Source organism: Podarcis muralis, chromosome 11, assembly GCF_964188315.1.
Source record: "Podarcis muralis chromosome 11, rPodMur119.hap1.1, whole genome shotgun sequence".
NCBI lineage: Eukaryota > Metazoa > Chordata > Lepidosauria > Squamata > Lacertidae > Podarcis > Podarcis muralis.
Window position 1 is genome coordinate 40,159,700 of NC_135665.1, and position 27,691 is coordinate 40,187,390.

The 27,691-nt window shown below is 42.8% G+C and overlaps 2 protein-coding genes across 20 annotated transcripts in view; one reads left to right on the plus strand and one right to left on the minus strand.

The window, feature by feature from the left end:
* Window positions 1-447: 447 nt before the first annotated feature.
* CD180 (CD180 molecule) lies at window positions 448-8,702 on the plus strand. The gene is made up of 3 exons (XM_028749238.2): window positions 448-734; window positions 4,714-4,880; window positions 6,303-8,702. Exons 1-3 carry the CDS (start codon window positions 645-647, stop codon window positions 8,029-8,031), a joined length of 1,986 nt encoding a protein of 661 aa, XP_028605071.2. The 5' UTR covers window positions 448-644; the 3' UTR covers window positions 8,032-8,702.
* A 1,178-nt stretch (window positions 8,703-9,880) lies between these two features.
* MAST4 (microtubule associated serine/threonine kinase family member 4) overlaps window positions 9,881-27,691 on the minus strand; it is a 197,412-nt gene continuing 179,601 nt past the window's right edge. For 16 of the 19 annotated variants that reach the window (XM_077936318.1, XM_077936322.1, XM_028749225.2 and 13 more), the window contains 8 exons: window positions 27,210-27,337; window positions 26,695-26,927; window positions 24,576-24,776; window positions 23,624-23,853; window positions 23,055-23,177; window positions 19,768-19,904; window positions 17,156-17,337; window positions 9,881-15,958 (listed from right to left, as the gene is read on the minus strand). In XM_077936318.1, coding sequence (XP_077792444.1) covers window positions 12,195-15,958; window positions 17,156-17,337; window positions 19,768-19,904; window positions 23,055-23,177; window positions 23,624-23,853; window positions 24,576-24,776; window positions 26,695-26,927; window positions 27,210-27,337 — 4,998 coding nt within the window. In that variant the 3' untranslated portion in view covers window positions 9,881-12,194. The remainder of the gene's footprint in view (window positions 15,959-17,155; window positions 17,338-19,767; window positions 19,905-23,054; window positions 23,178-23,623; window positions 23,854-24,575; window positions 24,777-26,694; window positions 26,928-27,209; window positions 27,338-27,691) is intronic. The other 3 variants (XM_077936320.1, XM_028749227.2, XM_077936321.1) reach the window with 2 other exon arrangements.

Here is a 27,691-nt window from a genome sequence, read left to right on the forward strand (position 1 = left end):
AATGTTCAGAGCCTGTGGATACCTCCCTCTTGTGTAAGGAAGGTGCCATTTTGGCAGTGTAATCGACAGCGGTTAACCCCTAAATACTGGGGAAAGAAGAATGTTCCCAGCAAACGACTCACATTTGATTTGGAAGGCTTCTGTGACACCTAATTTGCTTCACTTGGAACGTTCCTCTGATGAAGCAAGCAGGGCTTTTTTTCAGCCGGAACTCAGTTTTGGCACCTCTCAGGTGGGCACCATTGCCATTATAAGAAAACAAGGGAAGCGCTCATGGTGAGTTCTGGCCCCTCTTTTTTAAAAAAGAAAAGAAAAGAAAAGAAAAATAGCACTGACACCAAGTTAACCTCAAAGACCAAACCCTCTTTTCACGTGCCTACCTCCTGACATTTGATGCAGAAGTGGGCAGACTGATGATGCAAGGATTTAAGTGTGGGGCAGAAAAAAAGGAACCGAAAGGTTGGCTGCAGGCCCCATAAATGACTAGGCTTCAAGAGGAAACTTCTTTTTAGCTGTGACGGCCGTTTTGTCTCTCACATCTCCAGTTTAACAAAGCTTTCTAAACCCCCATTCTGGAAAATTATTTTTCATCTGACTTCCATTACCGCAGCTCGTCTGTGTGGAGAATCTAATAAACCCTCCTAATGGCCTGGTGCACGTTCTGCTGGGTTCTGATGGGCCTTTTAGATGTTAGCTGTGAAGTAACCAAGCCAGCAGATATGATGTGCACTGAGGTGAGTGATAACTTGTTTGTCTCTCTATTCGGGGAAAAGCGTCTTCAAGAGAGAATCAATAATTAATCTGCGGCAGTGAATACTTGCATGCTAACATCAGGCTACTTCAAAGGGCTATGAAATTTGCAGTTGGTGGGGCAAAAGTATCAGGGACAATGCTGTGCCTTCGGAGCACATTCGCTAAAACCCGCCTCAGGCAGGAAAAAATTCTAGACCTCGAGGATCCTTTCTCGCTGAAAAGGGAAACAAATTAGCAGCGATAACCCTGTGCCATTTTAGTGTGGGATTTAATAAGGACAGTCCTATGCGTATCTACTTGGAAATATGTTTCTCGTTGTTTTAATGGCATTTATTCTCTTGTACTCGCAATTTTAGCCTTATAGCTATGCATTTTCACTGTGTTCAGTAGCACAGTGCTCCCTGGTGCATGGCAAGTTTATTTAGGATTCCAACCTATGAATGCAATCCTATATACAGTTCATAGAGCCAACTCCAGGGGGCCACGGGTGCTTGGACACCCACAATAATATAATTGGGGAAGGGGGCTGGGCACCCACAAAGTCAATGAGAAAAGCCGGCGTGAGGTAGCGGCACTGCCTGTGAAAGAGAAGCAGTTCAGTTCCTCCCTCAGCATCCAGCAAGCGAGGCACCCTTTACTGGGGGGGGGCTGGGATGCAGAGACAGAGTCGCTCTGCCTGCAAGTCTGATCCCCTCCCCATGGAAAAGGGTGCCTTGCTGCAGTGGCAGAGCTTCATGCTCCTGCACCGGGGATGGAGAGCAGGTGAGGGCGTGGGGCGCGTCCCGGGGGCATGGCGCACCACCCATGGGGGTGTGGCGTATGTCCTGGGAGCGTGGTGCACTGCCTGTGGGGGCATGGCGTCCAGTGCGGGGGGGGCAGCAGCAATAGCACCCCACCAGGATCGTGGTGCTGGGGGCAGTGCGCTCCCTCGCCCCTCCTCTTCCTCTGCCAGTGCCTTGCTGGCTGCAGAGAGGAGGAGGAGGAAGAGAAGCTGCTGTGCCACCGCCCACCACAACTATGTGCAGGCATGTAATATCGCGTATCCACGTTGTAGGGGTGGGCAGCCACAATACTGAGGGCGAGATGGCGCCCCTGACACAGTAATTGGGAGTAAGCCTCTTGCTGCCTATTGCACCAAAGATTCAGGCACATCTCCTGTAGGGAGGTCATACAGTGCAGCATATCAATAAGCGAAAGGACAAGACTGAAAAATCTTGTCCTGAATTGTGTCTAAGATTAAACGGACATGTAGACATGAGAGGCAATGACGGAGAACCCATTTTCGAGGTAGTGCACATATTTTGCAGACTGCGCTCACATGGACATTTTACTAGGAGTTTTTTGGAACCAGAGGGGGTTTGTAATGAAACAGACCACTGGTGCCTTTAATCTGTTTGCAGCAGGGCTTCCGAACAGGTGCTTTGTTTTATAAGCAGTTTAAATGTACCTAATTTCGGTAGAACTAGACCCTTTTTTTTTTTTTTTTTGCACACTTTATGCTGCAAGCAGTAACATCCTTGATAGATGTAGCAGAGGAGACAAGTCACAGTTGCACAGTAGGTAGGTTAATATTTCTTTCAGCTTTTCACCTTATCAAAGAACTACCTTTGCAAAAGCAATATACTTCATTAGTGTATTTGAATGTGCTTTCAGAATTTGTTAAAAGAGGTGGCATTTTCTATACAGTAGCAGGAAAAAAATGTCAGTGTCCCCCCACTAGATAAAATAGCTACAGACTAAAAGGAGCACTAAAATTTGCATTTAACTTCCCCTTTTAATTATTCTAATGATTTTTCTCACTTTAACGTTTTAACCTGTTGCAATAGTTGTCATCTGGCACAGATCCCACTCCAGTTTCAAAGATAATTAGGAGTAACAGAACTAAGAATGGCCTCTGAATAGGGGCAAACTAGAATTGATCTTAATCACAATATTAGCATCCGCATAGGCTTTAAAAAAGAGAGAAAGAATATCAAACACCGGGAGCCTATCTGGACTAGGACTGTGGTGTTGTGGGGAGGGCTCCAAATGCTTATTCACACCATGGTCTCACTCTGAATAAGTATGTAGGTCCTTTATAGACCTAACAACAATGACAGCAGCTTTTAGCACACAAAGTTCCACACTAGAATTTGCACTTGAAGACGGCATTGTTTAGAAAAACATCCTTTCCAGGTCTGATTTGGGGAGTTTCCATTATGAGTATCATTGAGACCAAGGCAGTCCAACACATGGCCCAAGAGCCACATGTGGCCCTCAAGGCCTTTTTTGGTGCCCCTCAGAAACATTTGATGCTCCCACTTGTTGTAATCTCATTGCTAAGCAACAACATGCAGGGCTCAGTGGAGGCCAGCCAACCAGAAGAGTCTCTGAGGTGTACTTGCCTGGAGGCAGAATCAGCATCCGAAGTCAGGTTCAGTCCTAGGGTTGGGTGAACAGCAACCCATGTGGTCAGATGGTCTGGGGTCAGAAAATCCAAAGATCATGGGGTCAAGTGTCAAGACGAGCAGAAAGCAGCAATATAGGACCAGGAACTACAAGTGTTGTTAGCAGCCTCTGACTGCTGCTGGAAGCTCTGCTTAAGGTGGCTGAAGCCAGCTGGTTCTCATCAGTGCCTTCTCCTCTGAGTCCTTGAAGGCTGATCAGCTGCAGGTGGAGTCACTGCACCTTCTCTCCCCTTCAGGCTGCTGTTCAATAGGTGAAGCTGTCTCCTGGCCCATGACACCATCCAGCCCTGGCACTGTGTTCCCAAAGCTGCGTAAGTGAGGCGCTGGGCTTTGGGAAGGAGGTGTGAGGGCTCTGACAGGGTCCTAACAGGGTCCTCCAGCCTCCTTCGCAAATTCTAGTTAGCACTTTTTCAGCTTTGGGAAGGTGGGAGGGCCCGCCAGAGGCTCACACCTGCTTCCCAAATCCTGGTGCCTTGCTTATCCAGCTTTGGGAAGGCAACTCAAGGGCTGGCAAATGGGTGGGGGTCAAATTTTGGCCTCACTCCTGCAATGCAACAAGGCAGTGTGTGGCCACGGGTTCTGTATCCAACTACTTTTTGTGACCAGCCTGGTTTGCCCTGATTTTGACAGTGCCAGTCACATAGCATTATATTGACTCTAATATCTTATGTCGTCTGCTGGTGTAGTCTCTTCCCCTCCCCCATATACAGAGTTTCAGAAAGAAGAGTCCAGATCAAATTAAAAGTGACACTCAAAGCAGAACCCTATGCCTTTCTATTCAGGAATCCCATTGCAGCCTCAGTCATTTGAAAGACCCCCTCTAACACTTTTTTAAGCCAACACAGCTGTGAAAAGATGCAGCCTGGACTGGACATTTTGGGAGAGGGTCCCTCTCATCACTTATCTGCCGGGCAGTTTTCTTACAGATATGAATAAAGCCTGTATCACCTTAGATAAAATATGAGCTGGCGTGGAGGTGCCAAAAGCAGGGTCCAGAATGTGAGGAGAAATCCCCTCAGGTTTGCCTTCCTTTTATAGTTCTCAAAATTTGTAAGTTGTCTGACAATTAAAGAAGTCACCAGCATCACCCGGACTATTGCCTTTGATTTCAGATACAAACACCAGAGTGTCTGAAAACTACAAAAGGCCCTTGCTGATACTGTTACTACAATAACAAAATAATTTGTGGCACAATACTTATACACAGAAGAGTCGGACACGACTAAACGACTAAACAACAACAACATATACACTTCGCCTTCCATGCAAAAATAAAAAGGAGATAGCATGTCAGATTCCCAGGCAGAGTCCATTTTTGGCATTGGTACAGAGTCAGACCAATACAGAGATGGGGCAATATTAGAAGTTTCAAATGAATTTTATTTATTTATTTACAAACCCCAATTACAAGAGATTGCATTCTGCCAACAGAGATGCACACATCTCTGTTGCATTAATGCATCTCTGTGCATCAATATGTGCGGATCCATAAAACTGTGTGTAATTTTTACAGCTTATTGCTAACAGAAGCTACAGTTGTGAAGATCTGGGACTGAAAGAGATTCCTGAGCAACTACCTAACATAACCCAAGTCCTTGATTTCAGCTTCAACTTCCTGTATTCCCTTCAGCAATCAACACTCAGCAAGCTGAAAGATCTGGTGTATTTAGACTTGACAAGGTATGCTAGATCTTTGTCCTCACCTCTTTTTGTGCAAATTGGGACTTTCACTTCAACTTTTCAAGCAAGTGGTACTTGTGGTTACAGCCTCAAAGCTAGAACTCTCACCTACCCAAACCTGGTCCCACAAGCCATTGCACTGTGAATCGATACTTGTTAGAAAATTTTGTAGTTGTGGTAAACTGACGCCAGCCTTTAGACAGTCACAACCTGTGCAGTGCTATTACCTAATGTTATGCCATGTGCAGCCTAGAACTGACACCTAAAACTGCTGCCTGAAGTCCTATAATGCTATGCAAAATCACCTGAAAGGCAAAACCAAACCCTACCAAGGCACACATATTACAAGACCAGAAATTCATAGAACTTGCTTCATTACCCTGCAGTAGAGTATTGAAAGAAGTCCTAGATGAGAAACTCTGGGAGCATATTTTGTTTCTTGACATATATATGAACTGACTGAGCTATCTTGCAAGGAAAGAGGAAACAGGATAAACCACAATATGGCCAGTGTCGGGAAATGGCACTGGTTTCTTCTAGGGAAATAGCAGTATTACTCACTGTATATCTCCTAAATCAGGCTGAACCCTCCTCTTACATTTCTGCTTGGTTTGCTTGCCGGGGTGAGAATTAAGCCCCCCCCCCCCCCCCCCGCTACACAGGCACTAATGGTTCATGCTGGAACAAACAGCAAACATACAAAACTTACTGCCCTGTACCTGCACTCAGAATTCTGTTTTTCATACAAATTGTGCTGCCAAAACCAAATGAAGAGGCAAGGAGAACAAACGCCTCAACTTCAGAGAATAGCTGAGGAGTGTGAAAAGCTGCTCTTCCAACAAAATTGCAAAAGCAAATGCTTTGGCACACTGGCATACCCTCCCCTGTATTATATGACTTACAAGGATTTATGCAAGTGGGTGCATTGGAATGTTCCTGGAACACAGTGCATGGCTACAAAAAGGTGCAGCGGTTCATGCTCAGCCTGAAATTAGCAGAGACCCTCATTGATTAAAAACAGGCACACAACTTGGGTACCCATCCATGCACATCTGTTCATTGGAATTTCTCCCTCCCCAGATCTGCTCCAGAGGGTTTGGGAAGCCCTAGAACAGATTTAGGGCACACATGGGGGGAAGAGAGGAGGAGAAAATGTTTCATTGTGCAAAGATAAATTATTGTGCTGAGAGACAATGAATTGCAGTGTTAATGTTCACTGCCTATTTAGGTTGGTGCAAAATATGATCCCATTTACAGCTGTGCCAGTTGTATTGTTCTCCTCTCATTAAAAATGTAAACAAAAGCAGGAAATCCATTTTTATTGTTTCCATAGATGTATATTAATAAGATAAGCATATACAGTTGCGGTGTTTGAATGCTAGACTTTTGTGTGTGTGTTTTTTTTTGTTTTTGTTTTTTAAGGTGTCAAATTAACTGGGTATATGAGGATGCCTTCGGAAACAACGCTCACCTGGAGACAATCATCTTGACTGGAAACAATCTTCTGTTTCTGGCAGACAGAGCATTCTCTGGACCTCTCTCTCTGAAACACCTTGACCTGACCCAAACAGGACTCAGTAGTTTATCATCCATCCCAATGCAGGGCCTGGGTAACTTGGAGACACTGATACTAAAAGACAACTACATCCAATCACTAGAGCTCCCATCACATTTTCCAACGAGGAACCTCAAATATTTGGATTTTCAGATGAACATAATACAAAGAATATCAGCTGAAGACATAAGGGCATTAAAGCGAGTCAGCAATCTGACTCTCATTCTTGCAGACAACGATATTATGCACATTGAGACCAAGGCTTTCAGTTCCATTTTTTTCTATACTTTGGATTTTGGTCGTTGTGTTAATGTTTCGGTGATCCTGGAAGGGCTGCAGGATGCCAGTACTGTTGCTCTTCGACTTGGGAATTCTTTGGATAGAGATGCCCTTCCCATAACTCCCACCATGTTGCAGGGTATCTGCAACATCTCTGTTGACTACCTCTATCTGCCGTATCGCCATTTCCTATACTTCTCAGCTGACACATTCCAGTGTTTGGCCAAACTCCAAAAGTTGGACATGGCCCACACAGACATCGGCGAACTACCCACTGGCCTGGTTCAGTTGAATTTCCTGAGGGAACTCAATCTCGACAAGAATAAATTTGAGCACCTTTGCAATATCAGGGCTTCTGCTTTCCCCAACCTCACCCATATTTCTCTCAGAGGGAATCTGAAAGGCTTGGATTTGGGATCTGGGTGCCTAGGGTCTTTGTCGAAACTGCAACACCTTGACTTCAGCAGATCTCAAATAGAAAGCGCCGACTGCTGCAGCAAGCCGCTCCGTGGCCTGAGCAGCTTGCAACACCTCAACCTGAGCTACAATAGCAAGCTCAGGTTCCACAATGCAGCGTTCAATGAAACCATTAACCTGAAGGTTCTGGACCTCACTTCCACACAGATTCTCATCAACGCTTCTCAAGGACCCTTCTGCAACCTGCATTTTTTGCAGATTCTGAACCTTTCTTACTCTAAAATTGATCTCAATATCCCGCACATTTTACAAGGTTTGGAGAATCTTATTGTCTTGAAGCTGAATGGAAATAACTTCGAATCCAAGACCATCCTGGAAGACAACCTCTTTCAGCAGGCACCCAATTTGGAAGTGTTAACGTTATCTTCCTGCAAATTGTCGGCTATACAAACCAAGGCATTTTCTAGCCTCAAGAAGTTAAAACACATGGACTTGAGCCACAACAATCTTATTGCATTCAGTTCAGATGCATTTTCCAGCCTCAGAAACATATATCTCAATTTTGCCAACAATAGGATCCATATTATCCCACGTGATATGTTGACTAACCTATCTGGCCAGAGTGTAATCAATTTAAGTTACAATCCACTGGAATGCACCTGTTCCAATATTGGATTATTAACTTGGTACAAGCAAAACATAGATAAAATTGAAGACTCTGAAGAGACAGTGTGCTCAGAGCCCAAATCACTAGCGGGCTCTAAGCTCCTCTCTATAAATCTGTCCTGTGGGTTTAGCACTGCTCAAGTAGTATTGATTGCCTTTGTTACGATAGCAGTAATTGTAGTGACCTTCATTTTGATCATACGTTTTTTAAGGAGAAACTACCAACAGCTTTGAGTTCCTGGAGAAAGAAAAGATACAGAAGAGTAACAAAAGCCAACAAATTAGTAGGAAGATGCTTATAAGGGAATTTCACTTTCTAATACTAATTTTTGTTCCAGTTGTTGTTGACTGTACAGGCAGTCCTCGTTTTGCATGGGGGTTCCATTCTGAACCCATGCAATCAAAAGCCCACTCTGCTCCACCCCCAACCCCTTTTCATGACATCTTTATGACGTTTTGGGGCTGTTTTCAGGTTTGGTGCAGTGTGCATGTGTGTGATCGCGCATCATTCAGGTGCACCTAAATCATGAGTTGCCTGTACTGCATTTGGTCAACTTGTTTTTGACATGAGATAACATGGCAAAGGAAATCACTGCAAGGTATGGAAATAAGAGAAAGCCAGAATTTACTGTTTGGTCTTGCATTTTCCAGGTAGAATTCATTCTCAGTGCCATATAGGAGGCTAAAATTAACCACCTCACAGTGCACCAGGTCAGGGTAAGGTTGACAGTATCTTAACCTGAAAAATGTAAGGCAGTTGTTTTCTCCTAGGTGGTCATTTTACACTTGGCAAGGAAGACTCCTGGACAAGAAAAAGCTTGAAAGTACTCAGAAGTACTTAGCCAAGGCTTCCATATTTGGAATAAAAATGCCACAATAATAAACAGCAAGGCAGTTCTCTTTTTCATTACTGTTTGTTTAATGTTTTCTCACAGGGGTTAAAGAGGGTAAATATTACACACACAAATAAGGGCTAAACTGGATGTGGTGTGGCAGCCATATGTATTTTATTCCAGGACCTACCTAGATCCATCTATTTATTTGCTGCACAAAGGGAGTTAAAGCCTCCCCATTTTACCCTGCCGAGTAGGGCCAGTACAAGAGATGGTTGTACTTGAGTTGCCACTCCATCACTCTTCCTCCCCTCCCCTGCTGGCGGTTGGACCTCTTTTTCTCTCTTCTTCCATTCTCTCCCCCCCCCCCCCGCTTTGTTGCTGCTTTAGTAGAGGCCATGTTGAGTCTCTGTCTCCTCCTGCCCTGCCCTCCACCTCTCACATCCACAGTCCTTTGTCCGATAGAGGAATTCAGTCTGCAGTCCTGCATTATCCCAGTTTGCTGTGGTTGCTATTTCATTCTTCTATATTTAGGCATACTGTGGGGGCACCACAGCAAACCGCAGCAGTTCACCCCCCACCCCCTTGAGGGTTCAAGAATGGTTCATGAGGGCAGAGCAAAACAAGTGTCCTGATATTAAGCATTCTAGCCGATTATACACATACTACTTTGTGTTTCAACTAAACGTTACTTCAAGCACGTAATAGGAAAGGAAACTCAGAAATGTCAAAACAATAGTGGCAATTTTTATATAGCCGAAACCATCACCTGGCATCCAAACAGGGGGGGAAACCACTTTTTGTGGCCCCTTGTCACTATGTTATTTGGTCATTTATACCCTTTTCACACAAAGAAGGGGACTGTGGGGTTTCACTGCTAGCCTTGCCCCGAGGTTGTGCAGTTAGGTGTGGCTGTCTACAGGGAAAAGTCTCTGTGTGACCACTTCTACATGCACCAGTTTCCCCAAGTGTTCTGGAACCCAGAAAGTGTGGAAAGCCCATGCACGTATGCTTTCCCCTGCTTAATGTGTGAACAGGGGGGGGGGGCTGGGACCCAGGGGGCTGTTGCCCAATAGCAGCCTCTGGCTATCTGCAATGTCCTCTTATGCAATTCACATGAGAAGGGAATATGTTTTATCAGTGGAACAAAAGGCTATGCTGTATGGACTCCTCCTTTCTTTTCTGCTTGTGCATTTATAGACGTATATTTGGTGAAAATTCAAGGAAGCCAGTTCAAGAAACAGACTCAATTCCCTTTCATGCTCAGTTTTATTTTAATGTTCTTCATAAGTATAAATACTTTTATTCAATACCCAAAGGTTAGGTCATCCATGTGGATTTCTTAAAGAAAATAAGACTGCAAACACTTTATTGCACAGATCCTAACTTTTTTTTTTTAATAATTTGATAATCTACAGTAGGAAGAACTACAAAGGGTCATTCTAATATACAACCAACACATAGACTGACAAAAGAGTACACACTAAAGAGGATCTCTAACAGTTCACTGTAAGGTAAACATCAAGAACAAGGAAACTACATGAATGCAAGCTTAGGTGCCACTACATTTCTAAAATAGGCGGGAAGTATTTGGCAGAAGTGATAAAGCACTATACAAAATATACATAAAAAGATACATTTGTAAACAAGAGGTGTGCTTTAAGGGAAACAAGTGGAAGGTTTTTTTAACTTGCAAGCAAATGTAAACTATGGGATAACTCCCAGATAGAAATGTCATGATTTTGGAGTGCATTAGTGTTTAATTATTTCAACCCCCAAAGCACAGATATAGGCTATAAATGCTAGAACCACTCACTTCAAAATGTTTTCCCCCAGTTGATTTTAATAATTCATGAGCACATGGAAAGAAAAAGAATATTCCATCACTGTATGGAAAATTACAGGGACTTGCTGGTAATTTTATTTTCTTAACAAGGATTTCAAAAATGAACAAAATCCCAATTGGTTTACTCATTTTTCTCAGGAAAATGCATTTAGCATACTTGTAAATACCTTACAAGCAGCCAATTCATAATTGGGTTATGCTTGGGTAAATATAGCTAGGGAAATGGTGTGCGGGGAGCGGGGGAAATGCCCTGAAGGAGGGTCAGCATTAAATGAGCTTTTGCAAGGAAATATAGAAGAAAAAAGCACAATTGTTTTGTGGATCCCAGTCGTTTTAGCATACTTATCTGTGATAATCTTTCTGGAGTGTTGCTGTACATGTTTCCAAAAAACCAAATACTTTCCCTCCAAATTTAATCAGACAAATTCGACATATTCCACTATACACAAAATTCACATAAGGCTTAGCAAAAAGTAAAAAGAACACCAACATTCTAGCACCAAAAAGCTCCAACAGCCCCCAGTTTTTCTACAAAAGAATGCCTTTTTCATTAAAAAAAATACATTTACTTCTTTTGCATACAAATAAAGATCACAATATGAAATGTATAGAGCTACTTAATGTACTTCAAGAAGAATGTTAAACCTAGGATGACTTGCTAAAAACAGCAAGATTAATCTACAACATAAGGCCCCAGCTAGGTATTAAAATGTTATCAGGTGTTTGATATATCATCTAGATACAATGCTGAAAAACGCCTCCACCACTTTTGTCATAAAATAGAAAAGAAAGCTGAACTGCTAAATGCTCAAATCTTCCTATCATGACAAAGATGATTCATTTGTGTACATGAAAATTGTTTCAACACTTTATGCCATGCACATCTGTATGTTCTTCATACCAGAAAGGCCTGGACAGAAACAAATGTGAGCTGAATCAAGGCAGCAGGAAAGGTATTTTAGTCTAAAGCCCAGGATGAGGTGAAAGAACACAGGGCAATTTCATATTACCAGAAAACTATATTGTGAATGGGATGGTGTACCCATGATAATGGAGACCTCTCTTTCCCAATCATGCACATAGTCTACACAAGAGGCAGAAATTGTGTACTGAAGAGCTCCAGTTTTAACTGGCAAAGTTAGCTCACTACAATAATACCAACCTTGCTGCTCTTAAATACAATTCTAAATTCACTGAAAGTCATTAGATTTATCACTTCTTCTATTTTAGAGTTGTGCGCAGCTTTTTGAACAAGGAAAGAATGGAGCATCTTTCTTCTCCCTTCAGACCAATATATATTTGTGGGTTCCGTCTAGCCCCAAGTTTTAGTAAATCTGCTTCTTCTTAAATTATGGCAAACTAGTGGCAAAGCAACTATCATTAAAAAGATACAGTAAACAATGCAATCAGCAGCAAAGTAGAGACACTACATTCTAAACGATACACACTAGTAAGTATTTACAGATAATTTGTCACCCCACCCCGCCCACAACCTGTCTCTCAAATTGTAAAAGTATTTTTGTACAAATACAATATGGTAACAGTTTAACCGGTTACATTTGGGAAGGAATTTTGAGGGGGGAAGGAAACGAGTCCTTTCTTTACACACCCTGCTTAAGTGGCGCTGAATATTTTTTTCTGCAAGAAAATACTACACAGTGCTGAAGGTAAGACAAGACACTAGGTTTTCAACTAAGCAGTCCTATTTGCACGTCTTGCTATTGGGAGGGTTTTTTGTGAGGGCTGCTTCGGGAGGTGTCTTTTCCTCGCCTCGGCCGGGCAGAGTCTTTGTCGGCTGAAAGTGCATTGGGAGAGTCAGCTGGAGTCCCTGACTTTGGTAAATCTTTACCTACATTCGGTTTTCTGGCGGCAGAAGACTGAGGCAGACCGGGGTCTTTCCCCTTCATGTCCACAGCAGAGTGAGACCTCTCTTGGCTTTTGTGCTTCCCCGCCAAGTCTGAAGTGGGAATGTTCTCTTCCGCAGGGGACGGAGTATAGTGCAAGCCCAACAGGGAAACACTTTTAGTCATTTCTGCCCTGCCATCCGCTGAGGAAGAGCTGGCTTGCTTTTTCACTTCCCTGCTGCTCAGTGCAAGTGGCTCGGGGGACCCCAGGCTAGCCTTTGCTGAAGGCAGAACAGGGGCTTCCGGCCTAGATTCAGGGAAGCTGGGTGGGCACTCAAGCTGCTTTGAAGCTGCGCGACATGAACTCTGCAAAGCAGGGGTGGAGGAATGTTTTGCAGCATGCTGCTTGCTCCCCTCGGGTAGCTGCTTTTGATTCATGTGCCCTTTTCCTTTAGTGTCTTGAAAGTTCTTCGCACCCGTGACTGCCTTTTCCACTGCTTTTCCTCTGGCATCACAGCTAAGAAGGGAAAGGTTAGGATCTGGCTTCCCATGGTCAGTTTGGAAATAAAGTGCATCGGTGCATTTCCCCCCTTCAGGTTGCATTTCCGCAGAGGTGGCCTGAATGTTCAGGCTCTTGTCGGCCGGTTTGCTCAACGGGGAGCCCTCTTTTACAGCTGACGATGTCTTGGGAGGCGTGCTCTGCTTGGTGCGCATACTGAATGGCTTTTGATCAACAGGATCGTTTAAACTTGCCATCTCTTGCCTCTGAAAATGCTTAGCGCCATCTGGGGCTGCCGCCGCCGCCTGCTTTTTATTGGAGGATTTAAGCTGTTTTTCAGGCAAGGTGCTATTGATGTGGATTGAGGGTTCTGACCCACATTCTATGACCAGATGCCTTTCTGCCTGCATTTGCTCATTATTTAGCTTTCTCCGAGAGCTTGGAGGGTGTGAAAAAGAATCCAGTGCAGACTTATTGATGTTTTTCCCCTCCTTCACAGAGCTGGCCAAAGCATGAGGGCCAGTTTCTTTTTCTTTTACATTTGTAGCTATTTGCTTTTGTGTCTGTTTTTCAGAATGTTTCAGTTTCGAGAAACAAGTGTCAGGAACTGGTCTAGATTTAACAGTGCTATTTTCCATGTATGTTGCAGGTCTCATATTATCTTTAATGCTGCAGCAACCAGGAGCATCCACTACACAGGGCCTGTTTAATAATTCTTTTGCAGCGGGAAGATCAGAATTGCTACCTTGTTGCCTAGAAGCAATGCTGGCCTCTTTGTTACCAGCTGGAGGCTCCGCATTTTTGGGCTGCTTCTGTTCTTTTCCCCCCTGGTCCGTTTGCACGGTTGCACCAGCCAGAAGTGATGCTTCAGGCTTGGAACATCCACTTGCTTTCTGCAGGCCCAACTCATTTGCTGAATAGTCTCTAGTGGTGTTATCATCCTCTTTTACCGATGGCTTGAGCACATCTTTGAACTTTGTTTTCGAGCTTGCTATTTGTACTTTTGCTATTCCACGTATTTGCTGCTGAGCAGCTGAATCAAAGGAATACCTCTGAATGCGTTTTGCATCCTGATTTGGTGACACGTCTGTAACAGATTTCTTTGATGGAGAAACCTCAACTGCCTTAGGCTTCTCTGGAAGGATGCTCTCACTTGGTTGAGGCCTTGTGTGGTTGTCTGGTCCTTCTTTGTAGGTTTTCTTCTCCTTCCGTTTGGCTTTCTCGGGATTTCCCTGTGCATGGGCAGATTTGCAACTTGTCAAGGTGGAACTCTGGTTTTGGGAACTGCTGGATTTAGCCTCATGTGCTGAAAGCTGAATAACCTCTTTCTTTTGATTAATCACCTTTACAGAGGGGTCACATTTAGCACTGAAATTGGAAAGTGTCTTTTCTGACTGCTGTTCAGTGGTCACAGGCATTGCTGGTGAGCTCTGAGTACTTTTATTTGGCTTTGGAGACTGGAACTTTAGCAGATTAGATTCATAAGGAGTGGACTGTTGAAAGGCTGGTGGCTGCACTTTCTGACAAGACGGCTCAACCTTTACACCGATGCCTCCTTGGCAGATGAGTGGTTGGCCATCGTTTTTGGCATTTTGGCCCCCTGCAACTGCACATGAAGACACTTCTGTCTTTGAAGATTGTGGCCCAGAAATTAAAGCAATATCTAAGGTTCCTTCAATTGGCTTCAAGCAAGACACAGACCTCCCTTCTAACTTATATTCTGAAGGACTCTTTCGGACAGGTGACTCTGTGGAAATCAAGGCTGATTTCTCCACACCAGCTTCTGTTCGGCCAGTCAATCCTTTGAGAGGAATGAAAGGAACGGAGTTAATCTGAGTGGCATGAGGACTGCTAATAAATGATCGGCTTTCAGTCACCGAGGTGGAATCTTGCAGCATGTTTATAGGTCTGACTGCACTCAGCTGATGGCATTCATGTACACTTGGTGTCAGTTTGGACTTTAGCACTGGACAGGAGTTGTCATCTTTTTCTTCAAAGGACATTTTCTTCCGGAGATAATCAATATTTGCAAGCTTACTATCTAATCTTTCAAATTTGACAGGTTCTTTTGTCGGTGCAGTTTTATCTACATTTTCTCCTTTCCCATTCGGCATCTTGTCAGATGAGTGAGGCAGAACATTTTGCAATGTACATGGAGGGGGGATTCTTTTGAAGTCATAAGACAAATGACTGAGCTCATTAAGCGGAGGCCCATGACATGGTGTGTGCGCATCCAAAGCAGTACAATCATTTGATCTCATGCTTGCATTCTTCTGAAGGGTGTCTTTTAGCATGCCACCTACTGACTCTGTCTCCAGAGCTGCAATTTTAGCTTCAAAGTGGTTTGATCTTTCCAAAGCTTTCTGAAATGCTTTTTTGCCATCTCTCTCTTCTAAGCATGAGGCAACTGGGTTTTCTGATTCACCACAAATTTCATGTACGGTGCTTGCTTTCTGCAAATATTCCTGTTTCTCTGCCAGATCTTGCTTCTTCACAACTATCTTAACCTTTAATTTTTCTTTATCCAGCTCATCAACAGATTCTTGCCTGCCCAACTTCCTGGAAATGGGACGTTTCAGGCAGCCTTGTTCAGCAGGTCTCACTCGTGTGAGTGATGGCACATCAGAAACATTCTCCTCCAGGCTCTGGAGGGTTGTATCCCGTTGAGATACCTCTCTATTAACTTCTTCCTGAGTTACTTCCAGGCTGTGCTTGCGAGAGCACAAGTGTTTCTTGTCAGTGCCATAAGAAGGGGCAAGTTTCTCTTCTGACTGAACCCTCTTGAGCAAAGGAGACCTTGGTGGTTCTGCACTCTTAGGCCTCACTATGTGCCTGACAATAGTGGGAGGAGAGTGCATTTTTGAAGGGAAAGCCTGAGCTATTTTTGTGTTTCCAATTGAATGCCCCAGTAAAGGTGATGGAGACCGCTGAGGAGATGTTGGTTGAGGTGTTGGAGAAGGCGTCCGTGCCAAAGGAGAGAGAGGAATGCTGCCAGCTGATTTGCGTCTTCCTGACCTGTATCTTTGCCCACCGAGCTTGGGCCCCAAACCATGAAGTGTGCTGGGCCTAATATGCCCAGAACCAGCTGGAGAATTGGGTGCACTTGAACTTGGAGAGCTACTCTGAGAAGAATTTGTACCTGGAAGAGAAACAAATAGAACTGCACTAGAACCTTCAATCAATGCTTGTCAATAAGCTATAAAAGATGTTGTTTCTATACAGACAAGAAGAAAATAATAATCAAACCCAATATGGCTTGAAAATTACTGGGTTTCAAAGGTCAAATCTCTATAGCTTTTTCATACTCTTTGCCTGCATTTCCCCTTGAAGTTTAAATTAACTGAACTTGGCCTACTTTCTGAATTTTCTAAGAGGACTCTGCTATATGGTCTAATACTAGCCGCCTGAGCTGATATGAATATAGAGTGAACACAAGCCACTCTCTATATATGGCTGAATAATATAAGCAGCTCTTTCAGAAACTTTTAATAGTGTGATTAGCTGGGGTTTTGGACTACTGAGGGAGAGCATCAACCCAGAGGCCATCTGAAACATGTTCTGGGAAGTGAAGCAAAAAAAGAAATACAGAATAGATGACATAATGAAAACTGCACTGCAGCAATATTTGCTGGCTTAAGATTTTTTTTATATTTTTCCTCTAGTTCAAGAATTCATAGGAATTCTCAAAGTTGGTTGTTTCGTTTCGGCCTTTTTCTTTTGGAAGAAAAGAAGTGGCTGTGAAAGCCTGCTCGTGTGTGAGCATCTGAGTGCAGCCACAGTTGGCCCTTGGGTTTCATTAGATAATCCCGCTTTCCTTCCATTGGGTATCTATTGTCAGGCATCAGAGGAACCAACCTTAACGGCAGCTTGCCAGGAACAGATAAGACAAGGAAAAGTCCTTACCATCTGCTTTTTATTCAGTATTTACAGAGAGAGGCTTGGGAATGCAGCCTCTTGGAATAATGGCGTTGTCCTGAGTGAGTCTCCACCCCTTCCCTCTCTCTCGTGCGCCATCGCTACAGGTGCTGAAAAGTGGCCTCTGCCTTTGAGCTCTTTGCTCTCCTACTTTCAATGCTCGCCGGGTTCTGGTAAGGGGGGTTCTGAAATGCTTTCTAAAGACACTGTCTCTGTCAGCTGTCGTCCCCCCTAGTGCTTCTTCTTCCTCCCTCTCCTCACCCATTATTTCCCAGCTTTTCCCCTCATCTGTCTCTGAGCTGTATTTTCCCTCAAACCCCTGTTGTTATTCTGAGCTGTCTTCTTCTTCTCTGGAAGGGTCAGGCTGGGGAGGCAGTCTCCACTATTCCTCCTCTGCCAAGTCCCTGACATCCATACTCACCTGAGGGGAAATCGGGGGTGGAGCGGAGGCTGGGTGTTGGTGAGCGGGGAGACAAGCTGTGAGTTGGAGAACCAGGTAAGCTCTCCCCTGATGAGAGAGATCGGTTCAGGCAGGAGAAACTCCGACTAGTATGAAGGAGGGGCGAAGGCTGCTTAGCCAGCTTTTTGAAGAGAGATCTTCTCCTAATGTGAAGACAAGAGCTCTTCTGTAAAACACGCTCCCAACAACACGGCAAAAGCAGGCTGTCATAGTACCATCTCAGTGATAACAACATTTCATTTACCCACAAGGAGTGAAAAAACATGATACGACTACCAAGGTTTTAGGCAACACTGCAGCCAAAGTTTTAGAACCGCAGTTGCGTAAACTCTACAAACTCAGATCTTGTGGTATTAGAGCTCTGATTTGTACCATGTGGCTTTTAATGCAAAAATTATTTATTTAAATAATAAATTAAAAGAAAAGGAAAAAAGTTGTCACTGTTGCAGGTGACAACAGAATTTAAAAATAAACCTAACCCCCAAATTTTAAGTTCTGAAAAACTCATCACAGTTTAATTTCATTTATGAATCACTTCCTATGAAATATCTCAGTGCAGTTTCACAATACAAACAGAACAATGTACAATTGTAAGGTTCCAATTAGAGGCGGTGTCATGTTCTCTGGCCACAACCCCACCTTCATGCCACAGGAGCCACTGGTTACGGAACAGGACTTTACATCGGGGTTGAGAACCTTTTTGACTCTGTGGGCCGGGTCCTTATCTGGCTCCACCCTATGGGTCAACTTTGAGGTGGTGGACAGGACAACCCACGTGACATGTCATTCACATGACATAATTATAATGTCTGAAAAATTATGCATCTTTCTTCTTGTTTTGACTGATCTATCCATATAATTTAAGGGAATGTATGGTTAGTTTGCTTTGTAATTTATTGATCTCTTAAATTAAAAAAGCATCCCTTGTGCAGTGATTCCCACCTGGCAACTAGCTAGCTGTTGGGTGGTTGGGTGCTTGGGAACCACTGTGCAAAGTGGGAAAAAGGGTTTTCAGCCAAAGGGCTGTCAGGTAGGGAGTGCTGCACAGAAGAGATGCTTTCTGTTGGCATTGGCTACCTGAGCAAGTTCCCTGCAGGCATTGGCTATACTGCCTATCAGCTGGTGGGTGGGAGACCCAAAGGCTGCTTTCTCTTGCCAGTACACAGTTGAGAAGCATACTTTAAGGCTCCCAGTTGTGTACTGACATCAGGTTTGGGACAGGTAGAGAGGAGTGCTATAGGGAAAGTGCCACATGAGATGAATCTGGATATCTGGCAGGCCAAGCTTGGCCCACTGGCTGGAGGATGCCCACCCTGCTTTGAATGAACAGGCAGCTTCTCAAGGGGAAAGGCACTAACAGGAGGTATCTTGCTAATAAGACTTCAGGATGCTGCTGAGACAACAGGAGTTCTAGTCAACACTTGGAACAGGTAACTCTTCAGAATCCTGAGCAGTTTTGCCTTGCCCTCTCTTGGAACTGGCAGCACCAACCTGGACTGAACTACTGGGTTTGACTTACTACTAAACTTGATTGGACCACTGGACTTGCCTTCATATTTGAGATGAAATGACCGCTTACCCTATTCTGTGTGAGTGGCGACTGCAGTCCCTTGCGGGTCTGCCACTATCGTCGGGCAGTCAGGGGTCAGGTAGCTGTTAAAATCCACCCTGGATGGCTGCATGGCAAGGCAAGGCAGGACTGCCTGCCAAAACCCCAGTTTTGAATCAGCCAATCAGGGGTCCCCAAGCAGGCAGATCCTTGCCGGTGGACCCTGAGCCAGAAGTTTCCATGCCAGTCCACCAGCGATGCATAAAAGCCAACTGCACCGGGCACATCCAGCACAGTTGGCAAACCCTCCCTCCCTCTTATGCTACTGTAATTTTCTTGTTTTGCATTCTAGGCCACTTGGTGTTACCATCAAATCTAACAATATTTTGCTTTCTTGGTTGCTTGTTTTAACCACGTTTTGCCTTTTGTATTACCTGACCTTGCTATGGTTACCAATGGTTGCCATATTCAGAGCCAGGAAGGAATTTGCCTGCAAACAGATTAGCCTCGTTTGCAACTTTTGCCTCACCGACAGCAAAAACTTTCAGCGGTTAAGGCATTGGGTGGAATACTACTCATCAAGATTTAGGGTGAATTGATGCACCACCTGGATCCGAACCAGTGGCATATTCCAGGAACCCCGTTAGAGGGGTCTTGCTGGGAATCTCTGTCCAGAAGCCAAGTGTGGGGCAGACAGGCCATAGAGCTTCCAGAGGCAGCCTTAGGATGGCCTTCACGGTAGACTGGCGTCTTGCGGAGGCCATAATCCTTGGTGCAACCCTGAAAAGTTTCAGCCCCCTGGCAGGATGCTGAAGTGGATATACACACAATGCCAGAGCCAAAATCCACCTACATCCGGAATCAATAAAATTGCAGAATGTTGTCTGCTTGAGTTTGTTCATTATACACTAGCTGTAGCCATGCAACGGGAGGGGTGGTGGTGCGACTGGTACCACAACACCTCCCTCTTAATAGCAAAGAAAACAAACTTCAATTTATTCTGTATTAAGCAACCACAACTTACCTTTCCAAACTCTCCTTCTTTTTCGTTTTCTTACTCCGTCTAACCATTCGGCCCCTATAGCTATTTCTTCTAGCTGGTCCTGTTTTTATTGAAGTATTCTCAAAGGCTGTTGTAGTAATTGACACTTTATTGCCACTCTGTCAAGTAAGAATTTTCAAGGCGTAAGTTGTTACTGAACCATATTCTTCCAAACAGAACAGCAGATCAGGAGATGTGCACCATTACATAGTCAGGAAGAAAGTTTCCTCTTACATCAATACCACCAGCAATCATTGATCTTTACTGGTCCCACCTACCCGAGTCATCCTCTTATTATACCAGTCCTTGCTTACGGGGCTTTTGGAGGGAACATTTTCATCACCCCTCCACTTTGACAGCACCATGTTATAATCTGGATGATGTGGTAATATATAGTGGAGTTCATAGGTGGAAGAATACGTCATAGGTCAGCAAGCTAACTACTACTGCTTATTAATACAGCACTGAGCCCGTGATTTCACTGAGCTAGGCAATTCCAAGTCCAGATCTGTAGAGTGAGCAATTCTTCTTTCTGCTGTTATCTTCCACTTAAGTTTTACATTACAAGTGAAGTCAGCTGTAGAACTCTAAGAGATCAAGAGGGGAACTGAAAAATGGTGGCCAAGATCCAAACAACTGCACAACCAGTAACAGACAACAAAGGGAGCTTTGAACTTGTACAGCAGTCCCACAAATCTCTTTTGAAACTGAGGGGGCTGGTGGTGGTGGTGAGGATCTGCTCTTCAAAGAGAAAAAGTCAAATTCCACTGGGCATGGCCAAGATCTTTGTATTTTTCAAACATGCTCAACTGTTTATAATTTAGCATTTTGTTTTAGGAGGAAAGCAGTGCATGTCTTCTTCATGGACCAATCAAGCTCAAAAGGACTGAATCCTGCGATTGTGTCATTGAATGGCTACTGGCTGAAAACATTTGGCTTCAGCAGAACTCTGGCTCCAATGTCAGATGCACCACTGCGGACATGCATTGAGCTCTGTACAATTTTGCTTTCAAAGTGCTACCAGAACTGCTCAATTACATCCATGAGGTGGCAGGGTTGTATAGTTCATTTGATAATGAGAGGCCAAAATTGCTTGCATTCACCCCTGAGCTATATGCCACTTTTTAAATGAGTCAAATCAGGGTCCATTGAACAGTATAGTCTGGTTTTGTGGCTTGAGTTTCAATTGTTACAATTTAAAGATGTGGATTCACTTGTGAGCTTGATTTTTCAGGGCTTACCACATTTACCAGGGAGGCACTGTTCAAGCTGAGTTTAAAGGTAAAGGGACCCCTGAGCATAAGTCCACTTGCGGACAACTCTAGGGTTGCGCACTCATCTCATTTTACCAGCCGAGGGAGCCGGCGTTTGTCCGCAGACAGCTTCCGGGTCATGTGGCCAGCATGACTAAGCTGCTTCTGGCGAACCAGAGCAGTGCACGGAAACACCATTTACCTTCCCACTGGAGTGGTACCTATTTATCTACTTGCACTTTGACGTGCTTTTGAACTGCTAGGTGGGCAGGAGCAGGGACCGAGCGACGGGAGCTCACCCTGTCGCAGGGATTTGAATCGCCAACCTTCAGATCAGCAAGCCCTAGGCTCAGTGGTTTAGACCACAGTGCAACCCGCATCCCTTCAAGCTGAGTTTAGGAGGTTATAAATGCTTTGTTAGCAAAGAATGTAGTTCTAGCCACCTTGAAGGAAGTGGTTGTAAGACCACTTCTGAAATAAGTCTCCTTGGACCGCAAAAGATTTTATCAACACCTGGCTGGTTTCTAATGTTAGGCAAAGTGCTGGAACAAGTGGTTCTGGGTCACCTCCAAGCACAGTCAAATCAAACTGATGATCTAGATCCATGTCAATCTGGATTCTAGCCCAAATCTGGAAGTGAAACTGCTTTGCTTGCCTTGATGGATGACCAGTACAAAGAAACTGACAGAAGGAAAGCAAGTGTATATTATATATGAAGAACCCTGCCTATAAGCTTAGAATCCAAGCAGTGGCAGACCCAAATATGCTGATGTGCTTTCTGGGTAATATAGACTAGACACTAGTAAGACAGCAGGACATATTCACTTATTTGGAGAACAGAGAGTTAAAATTAAAATCTCACTCCCATGTGGGTAGGGGGGGAGAGAGAGAATTAGTCGCATGCTCAAGTATGTATGTAGGCCCGTTCTCTTTCACCACCTGCTGGATTGATGCTGCATCTGAGTAATCTATTTGCTGCAAGCAACTAAGACAATTACTGAAAAGAATCGCTATCAGAGTTGTACATGGTGACACAACTGGAGAGGCCAGGTCCTCATACTACCCTTTAAAATAATAATTAAAAAACCCTCAGTGAATTTGTTGCAGCATGCTTTGAATCACCTAGCTTTTCTAAATGACAAAAACAGAGTTACATACAGGGTGCACTTGATAGAAACATGGAAAGGACTAGAGTGCAATTGAAAGGGCCAGCTGCTGGACACCCGCTTTAATACAGCAGTGACATTTGTTAGCCGTTATCAGAAAGACTGAATGAGGATGAAATAGGATTACACAGTTCAGAGGATTGATAATTGCAAGAAGTGCTTCATTTTATATCATTACACTTGTGCTATTTTTCTATTCATTGACTTGGGAATGCATCTTCACCTACACTGCATGTCCCGTCTCTGTGTGGGGAGCATTCAGGCTTCAGCTTTATTATGTTTAAGTGGTTCTATTAATCCGTAGGCTTTTAGCAATTTTCCACTTGACTAGCCAAATATATGTGGTTCAAAACCACCACCAAAGGAGGGTTGTGATAACTGAGTTATTTATAGGTTCTAAGAGCTCCTCTAGCTTCAAATAAGAGATGAATATGAAAGACATACCAAATATTGCAGTGGAATTATTTGATGCCTTTATGCTCCATTTAAAATTACAGCCAGCTAACACAAAAATATGTTTATAAATTACTTAAATGCTAGGTTGCCTTAAATTTAGATTCATGATTTTAAGTGCCAAATGGGCAGCGCTGGGATATATGATATGATAAGGTTGTGTTCAAAATATTCCAATGGGGATCTGGTCTGCACCGAACCTGTGGCTGCATCTTATTGCTCTCACTGTAATCAACTTGGTGAGCCCTGGATAAATCAGCTTTAAGGCTGGATAAGCACGAGTTGCTAATAGCTACTAAGTTTCAGCCTCCAGAAGGAAAGGCATCTATTGAATGAATGGTATGCACCAGGTTTCTTGTACAAAACTTTAAAAAATATAAATAAATAAATACTGTACCTTTAATAACAGTTCTATGACTTCAGTATGAACAAGGCCATGCACTGGTTCTCCGTTGATATGTGTGATGAGGTCACCAGCTTTCAATCCAGCATGATAAGCCGAACTTCCTTCTTCAACATTCTAGAAAGCAAAGAGAGGTATTTCTGAACCAGAAATCTTATTGGAATTATATGATTTTGTCTAAGTTGAGGATAATGTAAATTGAGTGTGTAATGGGCAGGTGTAAAAAATAAAATTATTTTAGAATTTTGTTTTGGTGTCCAGGTAAGATGGAAAATGGAACTTGAAAATGGATTAGAGAAGCCAATGGATGTTGGGCTAAGCAAATCAAGTGGCTCAGCTGCAAGCAGCAGACTGTGATGCAATTAACTTTTTTGGATCTGGACATAAGATATCTGAGTTAAGAGAGCACTTAACAGATGCACAGAAAATTCTAATATTGGTCTAGAATGGCATATAATGAACATACTGCCCTCTACAAGGCGACCCAGATAGCTTGTAAGAATGCCAGCATGTTGGGCCATTTTCATCGGATGTAGACTTGAAACAACAAACATAAGCCTTACCCAGACAATATGCTGTACTGTGTAGATGTCGCTATCACCCACATACACTCTGATTGCGCGGATAGTAAATCCATACTTCTTGCCTGAGGTGTGAATTATGACAGGCTGATGAGGACTTGCAGAAGCAGCTGAAGAATCACGGCTAGGCGAAGAATCTCTAGAAGACGAAGGATCTGAAGACACGGAATGGGGGGACATTGGACTTCCCAAAGGAGACACACCAAATATATCTGGAACAAATGGTCCTCTATATAAGTTTACATTCTGAATTTATGTTCATACATCCTACATATGTAGACTAGAAAACTAAGCAGATGCTTAAAAAAATAATTCTCTCCCCCGCAAATCTAGATAAATTTCCAAAACATTTACAATACAGTACCTTTAATATATCCCAGCGCTGCCCATTTGGCACTTTAATAATACAGTACCTTTAAGTTTACAAACTTAATCTGTTCTGGAAGTCCATTCTTAAACCAAAGCGTTCTTAAACCAAGGTGTGCTTTCCCATAGCAGTGGGGGACTCAATTTACAATAGAACACACTCAACAGGAAGTGAAACATGTTCTTATTCCAAGGTAAAGTTCACAAACCAAAACACCTACTTCCAGGTTTGCAGCGTTCTTAATCCAAGTTGTCCATAAACTAAGCTGTTCTTAAACCAAGGTACCACTGTATGTATATTTTGTTGGGTTTGAATTTTTAAAAACTGATTGAATGATTTAAAGGTGCATTTACAGTAAAATTTCCTGTTCATTTTCCATGGAGATCCCTACATATACAAATTATTATTCTCCTATTTAGAAAAACCAAAAAAAATAATTATTTTAAAAATATGACTTCAAATTAAATACCTAGCAAAGTTGCACTAATATCACATTGCATGAAGAGGAAAGGGGTATATACAAACATATACAAGCATCAAGTTAATAGTTATAATCATAATCTCTACCTCCTGGAATCATAAGGGATAGAGCACTGGCCGAGAGGGACTTTGTGACTTTTCCAGAGATTTTCTTTTTCTCTGTTGTTTCTAATCGCTGACGAGCCATATGAGATGCTTGTTCATTGGAAGGCTTTGAGGAATTATCAGTGCTGTCCACACACTCACTTCTTCCATTTATCTGATCCAAGTGCTCTGAAAAACTTCCAACTGCACAAAAGCAAAGAACAAACAAACTGAAGAAACAAACAAACCAAGAGGTTGGGGCAGAATCAAACAACACTGTAAAATAATCTCATTTCTAGAAGCATATTAATAATAATAATAATAATAATAATAATAATTATTGGGTGGCTTCCAACTAAACACTAAAATACAATGACCTATTAAACATTAAAAGCTTCCCTAAACAGGACTGCCTTAAGAATGTTATGCCCACTATTGACTTAATTGTTAGCCATGTCAAGGGATCAGGAGTGAGCCAAAACAATGGTCTCCTTCCCCTTCCATGCACTAAACTCCCTGTATTTGTGGAAATCTACAACTTTAGACTTTGAATAAATATACTTGATAGGGAAAGTAGTGAAAAGCTAAGATGTCCTGCACAATTTATACTGTCATGTAAGTGTTTATGCAAGACTTATACAACTAAAAATATAATAATTTAACAATGAACAAAATGTATCATACTCTTTTATGTGAAGTGTCTATTCCTAGGTTAGGTGATTTACGCTGTCATCGGTAACAATTGTAGCTGATGAATCAATGATCCATAAATATTTTTTTATAAGCAAAAAATTGATCACTAGGCCTACACTGGCAATGGCCATGTTTGCACATCATACTTACCAAATCATGTCTTGACATAAACATGCTAGCTCCTGAAGACAAAATCACATCCAATGTGCTCCTCTCAAGAGGTTTTGGCTCAATGTGGCACCTAACCCAAGGTCTGGCTTAGCATGCTTAAAGTCTATCTTTCTTACCAACAAGCTGTAGCCAAGGTTTGTTCTATAGGCTGAAGTTTCTGAAATATCATTACTGCAGTGTGCTATAGATGGGGATGCCTTTGAAGATGGTTCAGAAACTGCAGCTGGTGCAGAATTCAGCAGCCAGGTTGCTTCCTGGAGCAAGATGTTCTGAGCACATAACACCAACCTTAGCCCAACTGCACTGGCTTCCAATTAATTTCCAGGCTTAATTAAAATGCTAGATTTGAGCTATAAAGCCTTATATAGCTCAGGAACCCAATACAGTGGTACGTCTGGTTAAGAACTTAATTCGTTCTGAAGGTCCACTCTTAACCAGAAACTGTTCTTAACCTGATGTACCAGTTTAGCTAATGGGGCCTCCCGCTGCCGCCGCGCCACCGCCACGCGATTTCTGTTCTCATCCTGAAGCAAATTTCTTAACCCGAGGTACTATTTCTGGGTTAGCAGAGTCTGTAACCTGAAGCATCTGTAACCGAGGTACCACTGTACTTCAAGAACTGCCACTCCTGACATAAACTGGTCCAGACTCTGTGATTGTCGTCTGAAGCTCTTTTCTGAGTGCCCCCTCCACTGAAGGTCCCGAGGGTGGCAACATGAAAATGGGCCTCTTCAGTGGTGGTTCCCTACTTGAGGAATGCTCTCCCAAAGGAAACTTCCCTGACACCATCTTTGTCTAGTTGTAAGTGTGATGCAAAGCTTTCATTTTTACCTGTGCTATTGACACTTAATTTGAAAAGTTTTTAAGTATTTGTGGCCTCTTTTGATGGGGCAGGAGTCTAGACCTTTATTTTATTTGTTTGTCTTTTAATGTTTTATTGTGTTTATTGTAAATAGTCTTAGCATTTCAATTATGTCTGTAAGACACGGAGTCATTTCTATGAGTGAAGCAATTAATTAATGAGACAGTGCCCATGAAAGTCACTGCCATCCATGTATGTTGTTCATTAAAAGAGAAATCCCCAATGTTCCATTACCCATTTAGATTATGCATTTTGTGTCGCATGTAGTTTGGCCCTAAAACTGAAGACATAATTTTGATCTTGGAATTTAGGAAGGAGAAGGTCAAATGAAATGTCTAACTTTATACAAAACAGATGAACAAAACATACATGCTGTAGAAAATACTTCCATCTTACCTGACAGAGTGGAGCTACTGATTGTGCTTGCTGGAGTTGTTACCTCCACTTCATCTAAAACAATTTCCTCACTGACAAATGCAACCTTTTCTTGATCTTTGCAGGATCCAGCAGAACGTGGTGATTCTTCTTCATCTCCTTCAGCTGATACTGACAATTTTGGAAGTAACCCTGAACTGTGACGTTGCCTAGAACTTTCAGTACCAGAAGACAAAGATGTAGATAGTTGCTGCCTACATTTAAAATGATATTTACACAATATAATTAAATAGGTGAACACAAATCAAAACCAGAAAAACACAAAATTTTGCAATGTTGCATTAACAGTAAAACTAATCAAACACAATGGTGTTAAGAGAGAACCAATGCCTTACTGTACACATCTCATGTTATGTTTGGTCTCTGAGATATCATTATAGTTTGGCCTAATCTGCTTCATAGGATTATTGTGAAGTTACTTTATGATAACTCTACATACTCTATTGGCAGGGGACAAATATGAAATAAATACTTACATTTCAGAATATTCTGAGCTCCAGCTTAAAGATTCTGCAGATGTTAGTACTACGTTCTTTGTTCTCTCTGTTGTATCTTCCTTCTCTGCAGTTTGATTTCGAGTTCCTCGATCTATACTGCTAAAAACCTGTGCATGGGGGAAAAAGAAATGATAGCTAACAGTTGTTTGTATCTAAAAGAACTTCAGAAAAATACATATCATGCAGAGCTCTGCATGCTCTAAATACTTATAGGCAGTATCCTGGAGTTTTAAAGGACTTCAGTAGATGAAGTTCTTAAAATGATTTTCAATTCTACTCTCCTTGGTATCTTTGCTAAGCAACAGGGTAGCTAATGGCATCTTTTCTGTCATGAATTCATCTCATTTCTTCTTCACCTTTGACTTTATGTACTATGGACATGCATGCTAAACCTATAGATGCTTCAGGATTTTTATATCATAGGATCAGTGCATATCACAAATACTTCTTAACCATAAAGT

What these genes read in the sequence shown, in the direction of transcription:
- CD180 (XM_028749238.2), top strand. Translation starts at nt 645, where the DNA reads ATGGCCTGGTGCACGTTCTGCTGGGTTCTGATGGGCCTTTTAGATGTT. An exon ending in CAGATATGATGTGCACTGAG is followed by an intron (nt 735 to 4,713) that starts GTGAGTGATAAC and finishes TAATTTTTACAG; the next exon opens with CTTATTGCTAACAGAAGCTA. An exon ending in GTGTATTTAGACTTGACAAG is followed by an intron (nt 4,881 to 6,302) that starts GTATGCTAGATC and finishes TTGTTTTTTAAG; the next exon opens with GTGTCAAATTAACTGGGTAT.